We start from the raw sequence: 14,486 nt of genomic DNA on the forward strand, positions 1-14,486 counted from the left end.
AGGAATGGAATCCAGGACTCAAGTAGCTAAGCATGGGCTTTACCACTAAGCTGCACCCCTAGCCCAACTTTCATTTGGAAAAAGAAGAATAACCCAACAAAGAAAAAAAATTTTAACCTGGGTTTCACTAGGTGTTAAGTTGATTAATTACAATGATCTAGATGACTAGTTCACAGACCAAAAGTATGCTCAAGCACATTATCACAGGTCTCATTTGGGTCAGATTAACTTTATATACCAACATATGCAGTGCTATATTCTCAAAATTTTTAAATAAAGATTTGATGACTATATTAAATTATACTCCAAATCATGGTCTTTGCTTAAGAATATCAATCTACTCAGGCAACAACTAAAAACAAACAAAATAAACTAAAAATTTTTCCAAAATATCGAAAGAATACTGTCAAAACCAAAAATCTTTTCAGACTTTCAGACAGGATATTGCACAAGCCAGTTAGCCTTCAAAACACTTACCCCATCTGTACTATAGATCCTTGATTTAAAAAAAAAAAAAAAAAGCCTATCTTAAAAAAGATGCTGAGGTTCACCCTATAAACCTATCTACTCCAGAGGCAGAGATCAGGAGGATCACAGTTTGAGGCCAGTGTGGGCAAATAGTTCAGACTGGTCAAAGCATGTTCTAAGTTTCCTTATTTGTAAAAATCTCTTACATCAGAATTTTTCCTTTCCTTTATACTTTCTTTTTAAAGTTTTTAGACAGGGTTTCACTATGTAGCCCAAGATGGCCTTGAACTTGTAACCCTTCTGCCTCAGCCTCCCAAGTGCTGGGATCACAGATGTGTGGCACTTACCACCACCCCTACCTGCCTGATTTCAATTTTTCCACTTTTAAATGACCCACTGCAGGACCAAGGATATAGCTCAGTGTCAGAGCACTTGCCCAGTGTGGGCAAGACCCTGAATTTGATCCCTACCACTGCAAATAAATAAAAGATAGATAGATAGATAGATAGATAGATAGATAGATAGATAGATAGATAGACAGATAGATAGATAAGATAGAAAGAAATAAAAGCTATCACAAATACTATCATCCTCTTATCAGCTGACTATCTTTTCTAAAAGATGACTTTCCAATTAAATATACCTACCAAAGTTGTATTCTGGATGCCATCACCTTTTTTGGTGCTAAGTCTTAATTCTTGCAATTCTCTCATCTCTCCTGTATTAGTGAATCTCCCCTCTCTATGAAGTGCAAGAACACTTCAGCTGACAGCTTCTCTTTTGTTTCCTTCTTAAAGTCAAGCTATCCTCTCTAACCAGCCTCCAATCAGGCATTGGTTCCAACCATTCCACTGAACTCATCATGGTCACTCAAAAGCAAAACCCAGTCACAGCTTCTCTGTCCTATTCTCCCCACATCTCTCAGAAGTAGCTCAAACAGTGGAGCAGTCCCTTCACCGGGAGACTCTTTCTTAGCTATTAGAATACCAGCATTTCCCATGCACTATTCTGAGGCTCTGTTTCCAGATTCTTACCTTTTACTGGACCTTTCAATGACACATCCCACCAAGACTTGGTTCCACTTTGCTCCTAGGACATCTGACTCAGCCCGGGGTTTTCAGTGCCATCCATTTTCACACCATCGCAGAGCTGATCCGTACCTTCTCTGAGCTTCAGGCAGAGAGAGACATCCCTGCCTCTCTAATACCTCAACTTGAAACCTACCAGGCTCCTTGAACCAAGCCAGAGCCTTTGATTTTCCCCTCCAAAACCATTCCTCTGCCTGTTATTTCCATTTCATTTTGTGTTTACCACATCCATCTGTTATTCAAACTAAACACCTTTATTCTCTTTCCCCAATACTATAAATAAAAAAGATGTATTTCTTGATACTGTAAGACAAAGGAATTGTTTATTTACAAGAAAAAAATAAAGATATTCTGGAAACAAAACCAAAGGAAGTATGTAGCAATGTGAAGGAAAGGTCAACATGAGATGAGATGCAGCAGCAGACTGAAAGAATGTCCTGTACCCCAACAGATGATCTGCCCCTCTGCTTTCACTGGGATGACTTTCATCCTAGGGCTTAAGGGGACATGGTCTTCTTCCTCAGCACTATCTTCCTGCAAAGGGTCACATTTTCAGTCAGAATTATACTCCCCCAAAATGCTATTACCTCAGTAGGAAAAAAAAAGGAATTATCTGTTTTTAAAATATACAATGAAATACAGGAGTCAATTATTTTCAGACTTACCAAATGCTGGTGCACTAGAAATAGCAACTGGTTGCTGTTTCATGACAGGGGGAAGTGCAGAGGGGAGCTGATATCCTTGTAGCTTCAGTTTGATAAGCTTCATAGCTATGGAAAACTCCACTTGATCCATTCGTCCATCATTATTCATGTCAGCTAGTGCCCTGCAAACCAGCACCATAAACTCAGAACAACTGTGACCACAAAAGAACTTTTCTCAACCATCACTCCCTTGACACAAAAATAAAATAATTAGCAAACATACCCCCGGGGAGAACAAAACAAAACTTTACCTAGCTTTGGGAAAGGTTGTTTATGAATATAAGATGTTTTTTCCTGTTACTCTTTACCTATTATCATATAACAAGTAATTTTCTAAAACGAGTGGTGATAGTTGTACAACTCTGTGAATATACTACAAACCACTGAATTACACAGTTTTGTTTTGTTTTTTTTTTTGTGGTACTGGGGCTTGAACTTAGGGCCTTCACCTTGAGCTACTCCATCAGCCCTATTTTGATGAAGGGTTTTTCAAGATAGGATCTCACAGAACTATTTGCCCAGGCTGGCTTCAAACCATGATCCTTCTGATCTCTGTCTCCTGAGTAGCTAGGATTACAGACATGAGCCACCAGCACCTGGCTGAATTACACAATTTAAATGGATGAATTTTATTATGTGAACTACATTATGATTAAATCTGTTAGAAAAAAAGGATTTAGAAATAGTATTATTTTTACACATACTTGGTTAAATTATACTTACTCTGTGCACTTCTACAAACTTCAACATGGGAGTTGTGACACTAAGCTATCTTCTGCTACACTACAGTACACTATGAGATAATACTACTATACTTCTAAGTTTTCTTTTCTTTCTTTCTTTCTTTTTTTCTTATAGTACTGGGGCTTGAACTCAAGGCCTTCACCCTGAGCCACTCCACCAGCCCTTTTTTGTGATGAGCTTTTTCAAGAAAGGGTCTTGTGAACTATTTGCCCAGTCAACCTTCAAACTGCAATCCTCCTGATCTCTTTTTTCCTGAGTAGCTAGGATTACAGGTGAGAGCCTCCAGCCACCTGCCTCTAAGTTTTCTTTAAGAGCCCTACCCAGCTGGGTACCAGTGGCTCACGTCTGTAACCCTGGCTACTAGGAAGGAGAATCAAGGTTTGAAGCCAACCCAGGCAAATAGTTTGAGGAACCCTAACTCAAAAACACCCAACACACATATAAAAAAAGGGGGTGGAGGAGTGGCTCAAATGATAGAGCGCCTACCTAGCAAGCATGAGATCCTAAGTTCAAATTCTACTACCACAGGAAAAAAAAAAAAAAAAGAGCCCTACCCTGCACACTCAACAATATTGAAATTTGAACTTACAGTGTGCTTGCTATTTGAAAATGATACTGAAACATACATGATCCAAGTGCATGAAGTATTTTCTCTCAAAGAAAAGTAAGCAAACTGCAAGAAAAAGGGTTTGTACTTGCAACTGAAACTACATTATACAACCAAAAGTACATATTCATGACTTCCATGAGAAATGTTTATTTGGACTTAATTTCTTTTAAGCTAGATATGAAAAGTATGAAGATTTATTTTTTAAATGAATCTTACAAAATATCTTATTTGAAACATAAAATAAGACCAGCTAATCCAATTAAAGTGCATGACTAGCAATCTTTTAAACTGGATGTGAGCCACATCCAGTTACTGTCCCAAAAAGACAAGACAATTGCCTTGAAAATAATCCTATATAGCTGGAGTTCAACTGTAAAGAAAACAACACAGCACAATAAACAGCACAGCCTAAAACAAAGATTAAAAGTTTCTAAAAGTTGCATCATTTGCAAAAGTCAGCATGATTATTTTGGAAAACAAAAACAGATCCCAAAGGAGGAAATGGAGCCCCAGGTTCCTCCAGCAGCAGTGAGCCTGACTGTGCAGGCTGCACTTCCCTCATTGCTAGTAAGTGAGCAGTGGGACTTGCTGCGCTAGGGATTGCTGCTTCTACCCTTTGCCAAATTTTGTGATGGAATGCATGTCTTTTTCTTGTCAGTTTCTAAGCATTCTTTGCATACAGCATATCAACTTTTGTGATCTGTGGAAAGATTTTAAAAAATTCATATTACACAATTACACAGTATAATATCTTTACTGTATAGAAACTCTACATTTTATATACAAAGTATTTCTTTTATCACAGTTTATAAGTTTTCAGCTCCTGATTTTCTAAGATTGTATTATTTTATTACATTTTATTTAATCTTTAAAACAACTTTCAGCAATATTTATTAAATAATCCATCCTCTTCTCACTGAACTAAAGTTTTGTTACATGTTAAATGTTCATGTGAAGTGAGACCTATTTCTGGATTACCTTTTCTGACTGAGCAATTCCCAGGTCAATATGACAGTGATCTGATCACAGTGGCTCTATGACAAGGCTTTCTTCCTTTTTTAAAAAAAAAGACAAAAAACTTTTGTTGGTTATTCACAGATGCTTGCTTTTCCCATTTGGACTTTAAGATCATCTTGTCTACACATAACCCTACTGGGTCCAAAGCCGCATTAGATTCATATGATTTTTAGAGAACTGATGTATGTGTAAATAACAGTCTGACCATCCAGGAAAACACTGTATTGATATTTCATATTTCTTCATTTTAGTAATATGGCATTATTTGCTTCATGTAAGTAATAAATTTTTTTTTTTGGCCTGGGCTGACTTTGAACTTCAATCCTCCTGAGTAGATAGGATTACAGACACTGGTGCCCAGCAGTAATAAACTTTTATTCATAAATATATTCTAAGGAACTTTATCATTTTTGCCAGAATTTTAAGAAAAATATTTCCCCCAGTTCCATTTTAGGTGCTTATTTCAAGCATAACTTTTAATTTTTTAAGCTACTTATGCTGTGTTTAGCTCTCTTACCAACGTCTATGACTCTTACATTAACTTTTCACACATAAATCTGTTGGTTTTAGTAAGCATACAATCACATAGCTAGAAAAAAAATCCTCTTTCCTTTCCAATATTTATACCATCTTCTTTTTCATTGGTCATATTGCATCGAAGATACTATTGAATGCCTTCCCACTTGGTTCTGAGTTGAAAATGAAATGGCTTCAGTATTTCACTGTTTAGAATGATATTTGGCAGTGATTTGTGGAACACAGCCTGACACTTAAATAGTTTCCTTTCTGCTTATTAGAAAAGGCTACTATATTTTTTCTTCCAAAGTCCTAATTTGCATCTGTTTATTGATTACAAGTTTTCCTTTTCCTTTGGTCTGATATGAATGTTGATACAATTTCTTGATTCTGAACCAATCCTGCACCTCTGGCATAAACTCAAGTAAGTCATAGTATTGTGAAACTCATATATTGTAAAATTCAACTTGCTAAGATTTTGTTTTGGTTTCTGTGTCTATGTTCATAACTGAAACCAGTGTCTAATTGCTTTATTTTTGTATTATCTTTCAGGCTTTATAAAAGGATGTTAGGAAAATAAAATGAAATATCAAACCTTCCTTCTTTTGCTAAGTATTTTTAACAAGATATCGAGCTATTTCAAATGCTTTCATGGTAGAAAACAGCTCCACCCATGTTAATAAACACCAAACATGTGTACTTGAGTATTGATTTATTTTACAATAAATAATCAGGCAGATGTCCACCCCCTTTTTCCCTCACTGTTCCCAAAATGTGTTTTCTGGTAAAAAACAAATATCCAATGTGGAATTAGTGGGTTAGGGGAGAAGAGGCTTTCAAGGAGTAATTTAGTTAGGATAATTTAGTGTTTCTAAAAACCTTCCCAGCAAACACAACAAGGGGATTGAACTTTGATCACAAGATAAAAGCAAGTGCACACAAGGGAGATATGAGGATAGGTAAGACACCTAAAAAATTAGCTAGCATTTGTTGCCCTCAACTCAGAGAAACTAAAGCAGATACCTTAAAAGCAATTGAGGCCAATAGGAGAAGGGGACCAGGAACTACAGAAAAGGTTAGATAAAAAAGAATTAACCTAGAAGGTAACACACACGCACAGGAAATTAATGTGAGTCAACTCCCTGTATAGCTATCCTTATCTTAACCAGCAAAAACCCTTGTTCCTTCCTATTATTGCTTATACTCTCTAACAAAATTAGAGATAAGGGCAAAATAGTTTCTGCTGGGTATAGAGGGGGTGGGGGGGAGAGGGAGGGGGCGGAGTGGGTGGTAAGGGAGGGGGTGGGGGCAGGGGGGAGAAATGACCCAAGCATTGTATGCACATATGAATAATAAAAAAAATTAACATTAAAAATAAATAAATAAATAAAATGAAATTTAAAAAATTAAAACCTTCCCACTCAGTGCCTCCATGGGCAAGGGTAAGAAACATGTAATCCTCAGATTCTAGGAGCTTAACTTTAAACCAAGTAATACAATTTCAATATTTGATTGAGAGATTGGTTATCAAAGTTTTTTCTCAACTAAAAAAATATAATTGTTGTGACTCCTTGGAGTTAGAAAACTCAAAAGGAAATTATGGAAATATAGTTAACTCTTAAACAACTCAGCTCTCCATCTGTTTCCTCCCTCTGCCCCAATACACTAGAGTAGGGTGGTAGTCTATCTCTCAAGGTTTCTCTGCAAAAAATTCTTCACTTTATCACTCATTTCATTTCCCAATCTGGTTATTTCTTCAGTTAACTTGTTTCTACTAATCCCCCAGAAGACTAAACTGGTAATACTGAAATTAAATATACAAAAAGACTTCCAAAGTAAAAAATACATACTAAAACAGGAAACAATTGCTATATATGACTCTTGAAGCAAACTGATTTTAAAGATGGTGTTTATCCTGATATTAATGCTGTACATACAACAGACGTGATTGAAATGAGAAAGGGATCAGAAGTATGCTGGGTACCAAGAATAGGCTTTTTTATTTGATTTGAACAAACATACCATAAATCACTCTTATATATTGTTGGTGACAAAAAGTACAGGAGGTCCAAATGGAAGGGAAACAATGTAAACATTTACTTTTTGACCCTGCAATTATGCCCCAGAGTTTACCCTGAAGATACATTTCCAACAACACAAAAGCACATATGAGTAAGCTCATTTATTGCTATATCATCTGTAATCACAAAATATTGGGAATAACCTAAATGTACAATCACATGATACTAGATGAATAACCTACAGAATATCCTCCACAATGAGCACTATGTAAATGTAAAAGGAAACTGAGAGAGACCTCTAGGGTCTCCCTGGTTGCCAGGATATGTGAAGTGAAAAAAGCAAAGAAAAAAAATGTATTTATAGGAGATTATCTTTAATGTAAGGAAGAAGATGAAATAGTCTAAATATGGACACATACACATTATATATTGCATATCTGCATTTTTATCTACAAAAATAAGCAAAGGCTAAAAAAAAAAAAAACTAATAACATAGGTGGGAACAGGGAATGAAGGGACAGGAGACTGAGTGACCGTCGCTGAGTACACCTCTTTGTATAGTTTGCTTTCGGAGCCTTGTTAATGCATTACACACTCAAAATAAAGTGAAGTCCACAAAGACAGGAGGGTTACCTAATGGTAATTTAAATAAATAAAGTATCACATAGAAGGAGAGGAAACAAAGCTAATCAAAGTAACTGTTCAACATGGCACTCTGTATGTCCTCAGAATAAAAGGAGTTACTGTGTCTATTATAGGATTAAGGTAGGAGGCCCCATCTCATTTACTGTAGCAGGGAAAAGCCTGCAGATTTCTTTAGGGTGTCACTTCTACACAGGCTGATCACAGGCCACTCATCTCCCACTTGGTACCCAATAAGCTAAAGATAAGGCTGAACTATAATGCAGATTAATCCAGCTTGGTTATTCATCCATTCATCCAAAAACTACATGGGGGCATTACCTATGAAGGGCTAGGCTGCCTAGGAATTTGGGTTTTCACTATAAAAAAGATAGACAAGGTTTCTGCCCTGCCAGAGTTTACATTTTGGTGCAAGCAGACTCTAAAGGAGAACTAATTGGATTATTCTGCATGATGCTAAATGCTATTGTGATAATGAAATGAGATAATGAGAAGCCAGAAGATAAGAGTTAGTGGGCATAGGGAACCACTGCAGACCAGTTAGTCAAGAAACATAGCCTGCAAGGTGACAGATGAATGAAACCTGGATCTAGAACTGTTATAGGCAGAAGAAACACTAAGTGCAGAGCCCTGGGGCAAGGAAAAACCTGGCCCATTTGAAGAACCAAAAAGGCCAACTTCTGGATGGCAGAAGTTGAGGAAGAGAGTGACACAAAAATAAGAGAAAAAGGAGGAAAAAAAAAGTCAGGTCACATTAGGACTTATGTAGCCTTCATAATTACTTTGGATTTTATTCTCAATGGAGAGTTTTAGATGAATTTTTTTGTTTGTTCTTTATTTAGGTTTGTTTGTTTTCTTGTGGAGCTGGGGGTATAACCCAGGGCCTTGAGCACGCAAAGCACTCTAGTAGTACTGAGCTACATCCCTAGCAAATGAATTTACTTTTTTAAAAGTAAAAAAAAAAAAAAAAAAAAAAGGCTGCTGTTTGGAGAATGGAATCTCAAAGGACAAGTGTGAAAGAGAATCTAGTCTAGATGCTTGAACACTGGGCCCAGGTGAGATGACAGATCAAGATGACAGCAGCTGAGACAGCAAGAATTGGCCAGACTTGTAAAGTCTATAAATGGAGTCAAAGTACATATTAATGGATTGGTGTACAGGGTGGAAAAAAAAAAAAAGAGAGACAGAGAGAGATGATCAGGCATGATTCAAACCAATCCAGCTACTGGTTTAGGGCAACTAGATGACTCAGTACCATGAACTGAGATGGTAAAGATAGGAATAAGGGATCGAGGAGAGGGAAATCAGAAGTCCAGGGTGACTTTTATTTTTGTAAATGAATTTGGCAAATTGATCATGATAGGTGCTGAAGGCCCTTGACACATACTCAGAAGTGTCAAAAAGGCAGTACAAGTCATATGGCCTTTGCCTTGTCCCGCCCTCATCCTGGAACCAGATCACCAACTTGTCCAATCCTGTGCCCTTAGGCCTCCGGATTCTTCTTTTCTTTTTGGGCTCATTTCCAGGTAACAATGATGATCCCCTCATTTCTCTTCATTTCTCTGGGTCCTACCATCTTAGATTCCAAAGCCCTCATCTAACACTCTTTGCCCCTCTCTTTCTTTTCTGTACCTTCTGGTTCTTGTCTGTCCCCTGCATACTCTCCCTCCAAACCAGAGCAACGCTGAAAAAATTTTAAGCATTCATTTGCCAAAAGGATATTTGCCAGTTTCCTTCCAGTTCCCTATTAGTAAGATAATTTCTAGGAAGATGTATCATCTTTGGCCACCATTATAATTTGGCATTTACACACACATTAACCTAACTCCATCTTCTGAGAATTCAGGTTTCCTTATATTCTTCATTTAGAATCAGATTAGATTCAAAACATGAATAGATTACATATAGTTCAAGAGTTTAGAGACTGGTTAACTAGACTGTATTTTCTATGTGGAAACAAAAACATTATAAAGGTTTCTAACATATTTTGTTCATCAGTCTACATCCCTCATGTATTTGAAAGGAAGTCCACAGTCAAGAACATAAGAACAGATAGACTAGAAACAGTTCTCAATTCTCAATGCAAAATTCTCGTTCCTTTCCAGATGACTGACATATTCCTCTCTCTACCAAGAGGCGAGAGGTCAACCCTGGGACCCTCTCAGGAAAACCACATAAGACCATGAGATTAGTATAAGAGAGGAACAGGGAAACATTTCATTAGAACAGCTGTTATTACAATTCTCAAACCTAGGTTTGAAGAGGTCAAGAGTTACTAAGTGAGTAGGGGGTAAGGGGTCAGGGTTGGAAGACAGTTTGCTCATGCTTTGTGCTATGTTATTCCATCATTTTAGGTTCATAAAATTTCAAATTACTATGCAAATATATTTCTTTTGGGAAAAGACAGGTAGAGGTGTTTTTTGATTTTTGGGTTTCATTTTTTTCTAATAGCAATTATTGATAAAAGTAAGATATGTCATCATAAAATTTAGCAGAATGCCAGGAAAAAGTTAAAGACATAGAAGACATTTTTAAGCCAACCTACGACTATCAAATCACATTTAAGGTTAATAAAAAATGTCACTATAAAAATAATAAAGTAGCAAAAATGACTTTGAAGGCAGGGAATATAGTTAGATGATACACCAGGGTTTGCCTATTTCTAAGGCCCTGGGCTTAATGAGGCTAGGGGGACTTCAGCCATGTAGCTAAAAATAAAATTGACTTTGGGCCACTCAGCTAAAAATAGTTTGGAAGACTAACAACTATCTCAATTGATGAAACAGAGATTTCTTAGTCAATACTTTACCTTTTTCCCTAAAACAGATTACCATGTGACAATTTTTACATTGACTACCTCCTTACACTAGACTGTAATTTTGATGAAAGGACAGAACTTATCTATTTCATTCACTGCTATATCTCCAGCACCTACAACAGTCATTGGCTTATAGTAAGACATTTGATAAACATTTTCAGTGTTGAATGAGTACATGTGGACTGAGGTTTACTTACAGATTATTCATCATAAAATACTTCTTTTTTTCTTTTTGTTTTTGAGACAAGTTCTTACTATGTAGCCCAGCCTGGCTTCCCAAGTGCTGGGATTACGGGTGTACACTACCACACCCATGAGATACTTCAAAAATTGGGAATACAACAGATCAGCACAATTCAGCAGAGCAGGAGTTAGGCCTGGGAAAGCAAGTCTAGCAAAAGGCCTTGGTAATGGGAAACAGGATTGTGTACTAGAATTCAAAGCAAAAGAAGCATGTTACAATTAAAACAAGTGCCACAGAAGTCTCTGCACCTAAATTTAGTCATGTAACTGGCAGGACAGAGCTCCTGTGCCTACACAGCATGACTTCCAGCTTGTGTGTTCTTCTCTCTCTTAGACCTTTACGTCTCTAGCTCAAGGAGATCAAGAGTTAAAACTAGAATGGCTTCATAGGAACAAGCTCACTAGTGGAAGAGACTGAAAATTAGGAAATAGAAAAGACAGCAGACATTCAAAAACAGCATGGAAATCTGGTGTTATATACTTTAAGTGTGAATATATCCAAACACAAAGGAGAACACACATACATATCTCCCATGAAAGATGCTTCAGTGCATGATCTTCATAATGATGACACTTAATCAAAAAGTTTAGGCTGAGTTCTGAAGCCTCAGTTTGAAAGCAACCAAGTGTTATATCAATCTATTAATTTCCATAAATTTGCAAATAAGAAGGTTGGTCATTTAAGGAGACAAGTAACTAGTTGGAAAATTTAGTTATGTGGGCTATCCAGTCTCTGATGCTAACAGCTCCCTATCTGGGGTTTTGTTTTGAGGTCCAGGCCCCTACTAAATCCTTTACATATAGTTTTTCTGCTAATCTTCTCAACAAGTTTGTAGCAAAAATACCAGCATCCCCATTTTCTAGGTTAGAACACTGAGACCAAGGACAGCAAATATATTGTCCCAGGTCATAGAGACAGAAAGAGGTATCGCTGGGATTGGAACTCAGGTGTATGGCTACAAATCATGTGCTCTTTCCTTATAGCCAGCTGTCTGCATAACACCAATGAACTCAGGGAACTGACGTATTGACTGTAAGAAACACACATGGGGGGAAAATGCTGCTTCTTACATGACAACAGCATTCAGCATGACTCTCAAAAGCTCTGAACCCAAAACCGTTTTTTATTTTTTCTCTTTCCCATGGCTTCAAAAGACCACCTATTTGTGATAGTCAACCAAAAATTCAACAGCACCTATTAAACTCAGTGTAGTGGTTTATGCCTCTAATCCCAACCACTCAGGAGGCAGAAACAGTAGGATCATGAGTTCAAGGCTAGCTTTAGTGAAATTAGTTGTTCCCTATCTCAAAAACAAAATACAAACAAAAGGGCTGGGGACATGACTCAAGTAGCACAGCACTTAACTTGCCTAGCATGTGGGAGGCCTTGGGTTTAATTCCCAGTACCACAAAAATTAAGAAAAAAAAAACAAAAAAACAAAAAACCTATTATGCATTCATCATGTGCCATAGTGCAATAAAATAAAACACTGGTTATTTGTGACTTGTAATAGTGCTCACGTACTTTCATTACCTTTTATTCTTTAATTAATGGAAGAGAAAGAAAAATTCCATTATAAAGGAAGAAATGTAGGATATTCTAATGAGTATAAGTGAGACAGATGAAGCCCAAACAAATAGGTGAGAAAATATCAAAATGCAGATGTTTCCATTGGCAAGTTTCACTGGAAGTTCAAGTTTTTGACAGAGCATTGCCATTCAAGTCACCTCCCTTTTTAAGTTCTATATCAGAAAGGCACTTTTCAGAAGTATTTCTCTATAAAAAGTAATAAAGTATTCTAAGCTAGAGATACACATTCTTCTATACAGCATAAGAAATCATATTGTCAAATAAACAGAACTAGACAATGTTTAGTTTACATTTTGCTTATGTAAAATTCCAACTTACCATATCTGTGCTAAGACAGGTTGAGGTAACCCGGATTGAAAAAAAAAGTTCCTTGCTTGATCACCTATAAATTAAGTGGAAAAAGTTTCAGAAAGAAAACAACAGCTGACAAGAAATCCCTTATAGCAAAATTACAAAAGTAAGAAAGAGACTGGTGGTACTAAAAATACTGAATTGACTAAATACTGAACTGATAAAAGTCAAATGGTGAATCTCTAAGCAATAAAAAAATGAACTCATCAGCACCAGCCTCAGAACGTAATTTAAAAATATCATTTCAGAAAGGTCAGACTGTCCACTTTAATCTGCTATTTGGATAAGATGTGGCTCTTCATCATGGTGCTACAGTGTGGATCTGAAATGTCCCCCAAGTCCAGCGTGGAGCTATAAGGAGGTGGCTAAATCTTCAGAGGATGGGGCTTCGTGGGTGGTGTTAGGTCACTGGACCCAAAGCAACAAGGCCAATGAATCCTGAGCTGAAACCTCCAAAACTGAGCCCAAATAAGCTTCTCCCTTTAAAGTTGATTATCTCAGTTATTTTGCTATATTGACAGAAAACCAAGTAACACAACAACAAAGTACATCTGTAGGAGTCCTTACAAAACAACAGCACGGCTACATTTTTTATACCTTATTTAAAAAAAAAAAATCCTTAGCTGTGTGCCTAAAACCCTAGCACTAGGGAGGCCAACAGAGGAGGGTTCCAAGCATGAGGCCAGCCTGGGTTACACAGTGAAACCCTGACTTAATCTTTTTTTTTCTCTGCCGTTCCCAATACCTATATTCCAACTTTGGGTACTGCTGACATATTTACAGAGAACAGGTAACAAATGACTAAAAGAATCATATCAAGGATGAAAAATTAATAAATTAAAAGAAACTGTGATACAAAAACATTTCCCCAGGAAATCCTGATCCCACTTTTCCTAAAGCAAATTCCTGAAGAGTAATCCAACAGGAAAGATAACAGAAAAGGCAAAGAACAAAAGGGAACTTTTTTTAAGAAAAAAAAAAAGTTCAGAATCTAGTAGCAGTTTCCCAAACCAGTTCAGAACCCAAACCAAGCAAGCATTTCAGCTAGGGTCAAGATCTGACCCCATCTTAAAGACTGCTTTGATCTTAACTAATTCCCTCCACCATATGCCCCAACAATTGGCTTGACATTGACAAAGGATAGCAGAAGGGTTCCTTCAAATGTGTTATAAGAATAGCAATTGTAAAAATACAGACTCAAGGTTAAAAAAAGGGAAAAATGTCTCCTTAATCATCGATGCCCACCTCTACCTTGTGGAATATACTGCTGCACAGACACGCTAAATAAGAAGATGAAAATAGTGACTGCAATTACCCGTGATAAATCCAGATATTGGCTTTAAACTGTGGAACTGCTGGTCGTGCTTCGCTCTTTCCTCTACAGTTATGGCCCAGATATCCAGGCTGCCTGCAGTCCAACAAAAAGACAAGCAAGTTACTCGAGATTTCCTCTGTGGAGGGGCTGTAAATGTTGTGATATATTAACAAGTTTGTCTTTGCATATAAGGTGAGAAAAGCAGTACAAAAAATCTGGCACAAATTCCTTTTTAGAAATTTGTCCTGTAATCCTACTATTAGGATCATATGAAGACATATTAAATTAATCATTTATTTACATAAGCCTAAGCAACAGACTGAGTTAACTTAAACTTAACACCGAATTCTCAGATGCC

General features: G+C 36.9%; 1 protein-coding gene across 11 annotated transcripts in view; it reads right to left on the minus strand.

The window, feature by feature from the left end:
* The window catches only part of Itsn1 (intersectin 1), a 205,055-nt gene that overhangs the window by 134,138 nt on the left and 56,431 nt on the right, over positions 1–14,486 (minus strand). For 9 of the 11 annotated variants that reach the window (XR_012447870.1, XM_074072743.1, XM_074072746.1 and 6 more), the window contains exons 3-5: positions 14,129–14,221; positions 12,781–12,844; positions 2,222–2,382 (exon numbers count right to left, since the gene is read on the minus strand). Coding sequence is in view for 9 of the 11 variants with exons in the window: in XM_074072743.1 (XP_073928844.1) it covers positions 2,222–2,382; positions 12,781–12,844; positions 14,129–14,221 (318 nt within the window). In the remaining 2 variants the exon portion in view is untranslated. Of the gene's footprint in view, positions 1–1,502; positions 1,636–2,221; positions 2,383–4,592; positions 4,668–12,780; positions 12,845–14,128; positions 14,222–14,486 lie in introns of those variants that run through there. The other 2 variants (XM_074072748.1, XM_074072749.1) reach the window with 2 other exon arrangements.

Source organism: Castor canadensis, chromosome 5 (assembly GCF_047511655.1).
Source record: "Castor canadensis chromosome 5, mCasCan1.hap1v2, whole genome shotgun sequence".
Taxonomy (NCBI): Eukaryota; Metazoa; Chordata; class Mammalia; order Rodentia; family Castoridae; genus Castor; species Castor canadensis.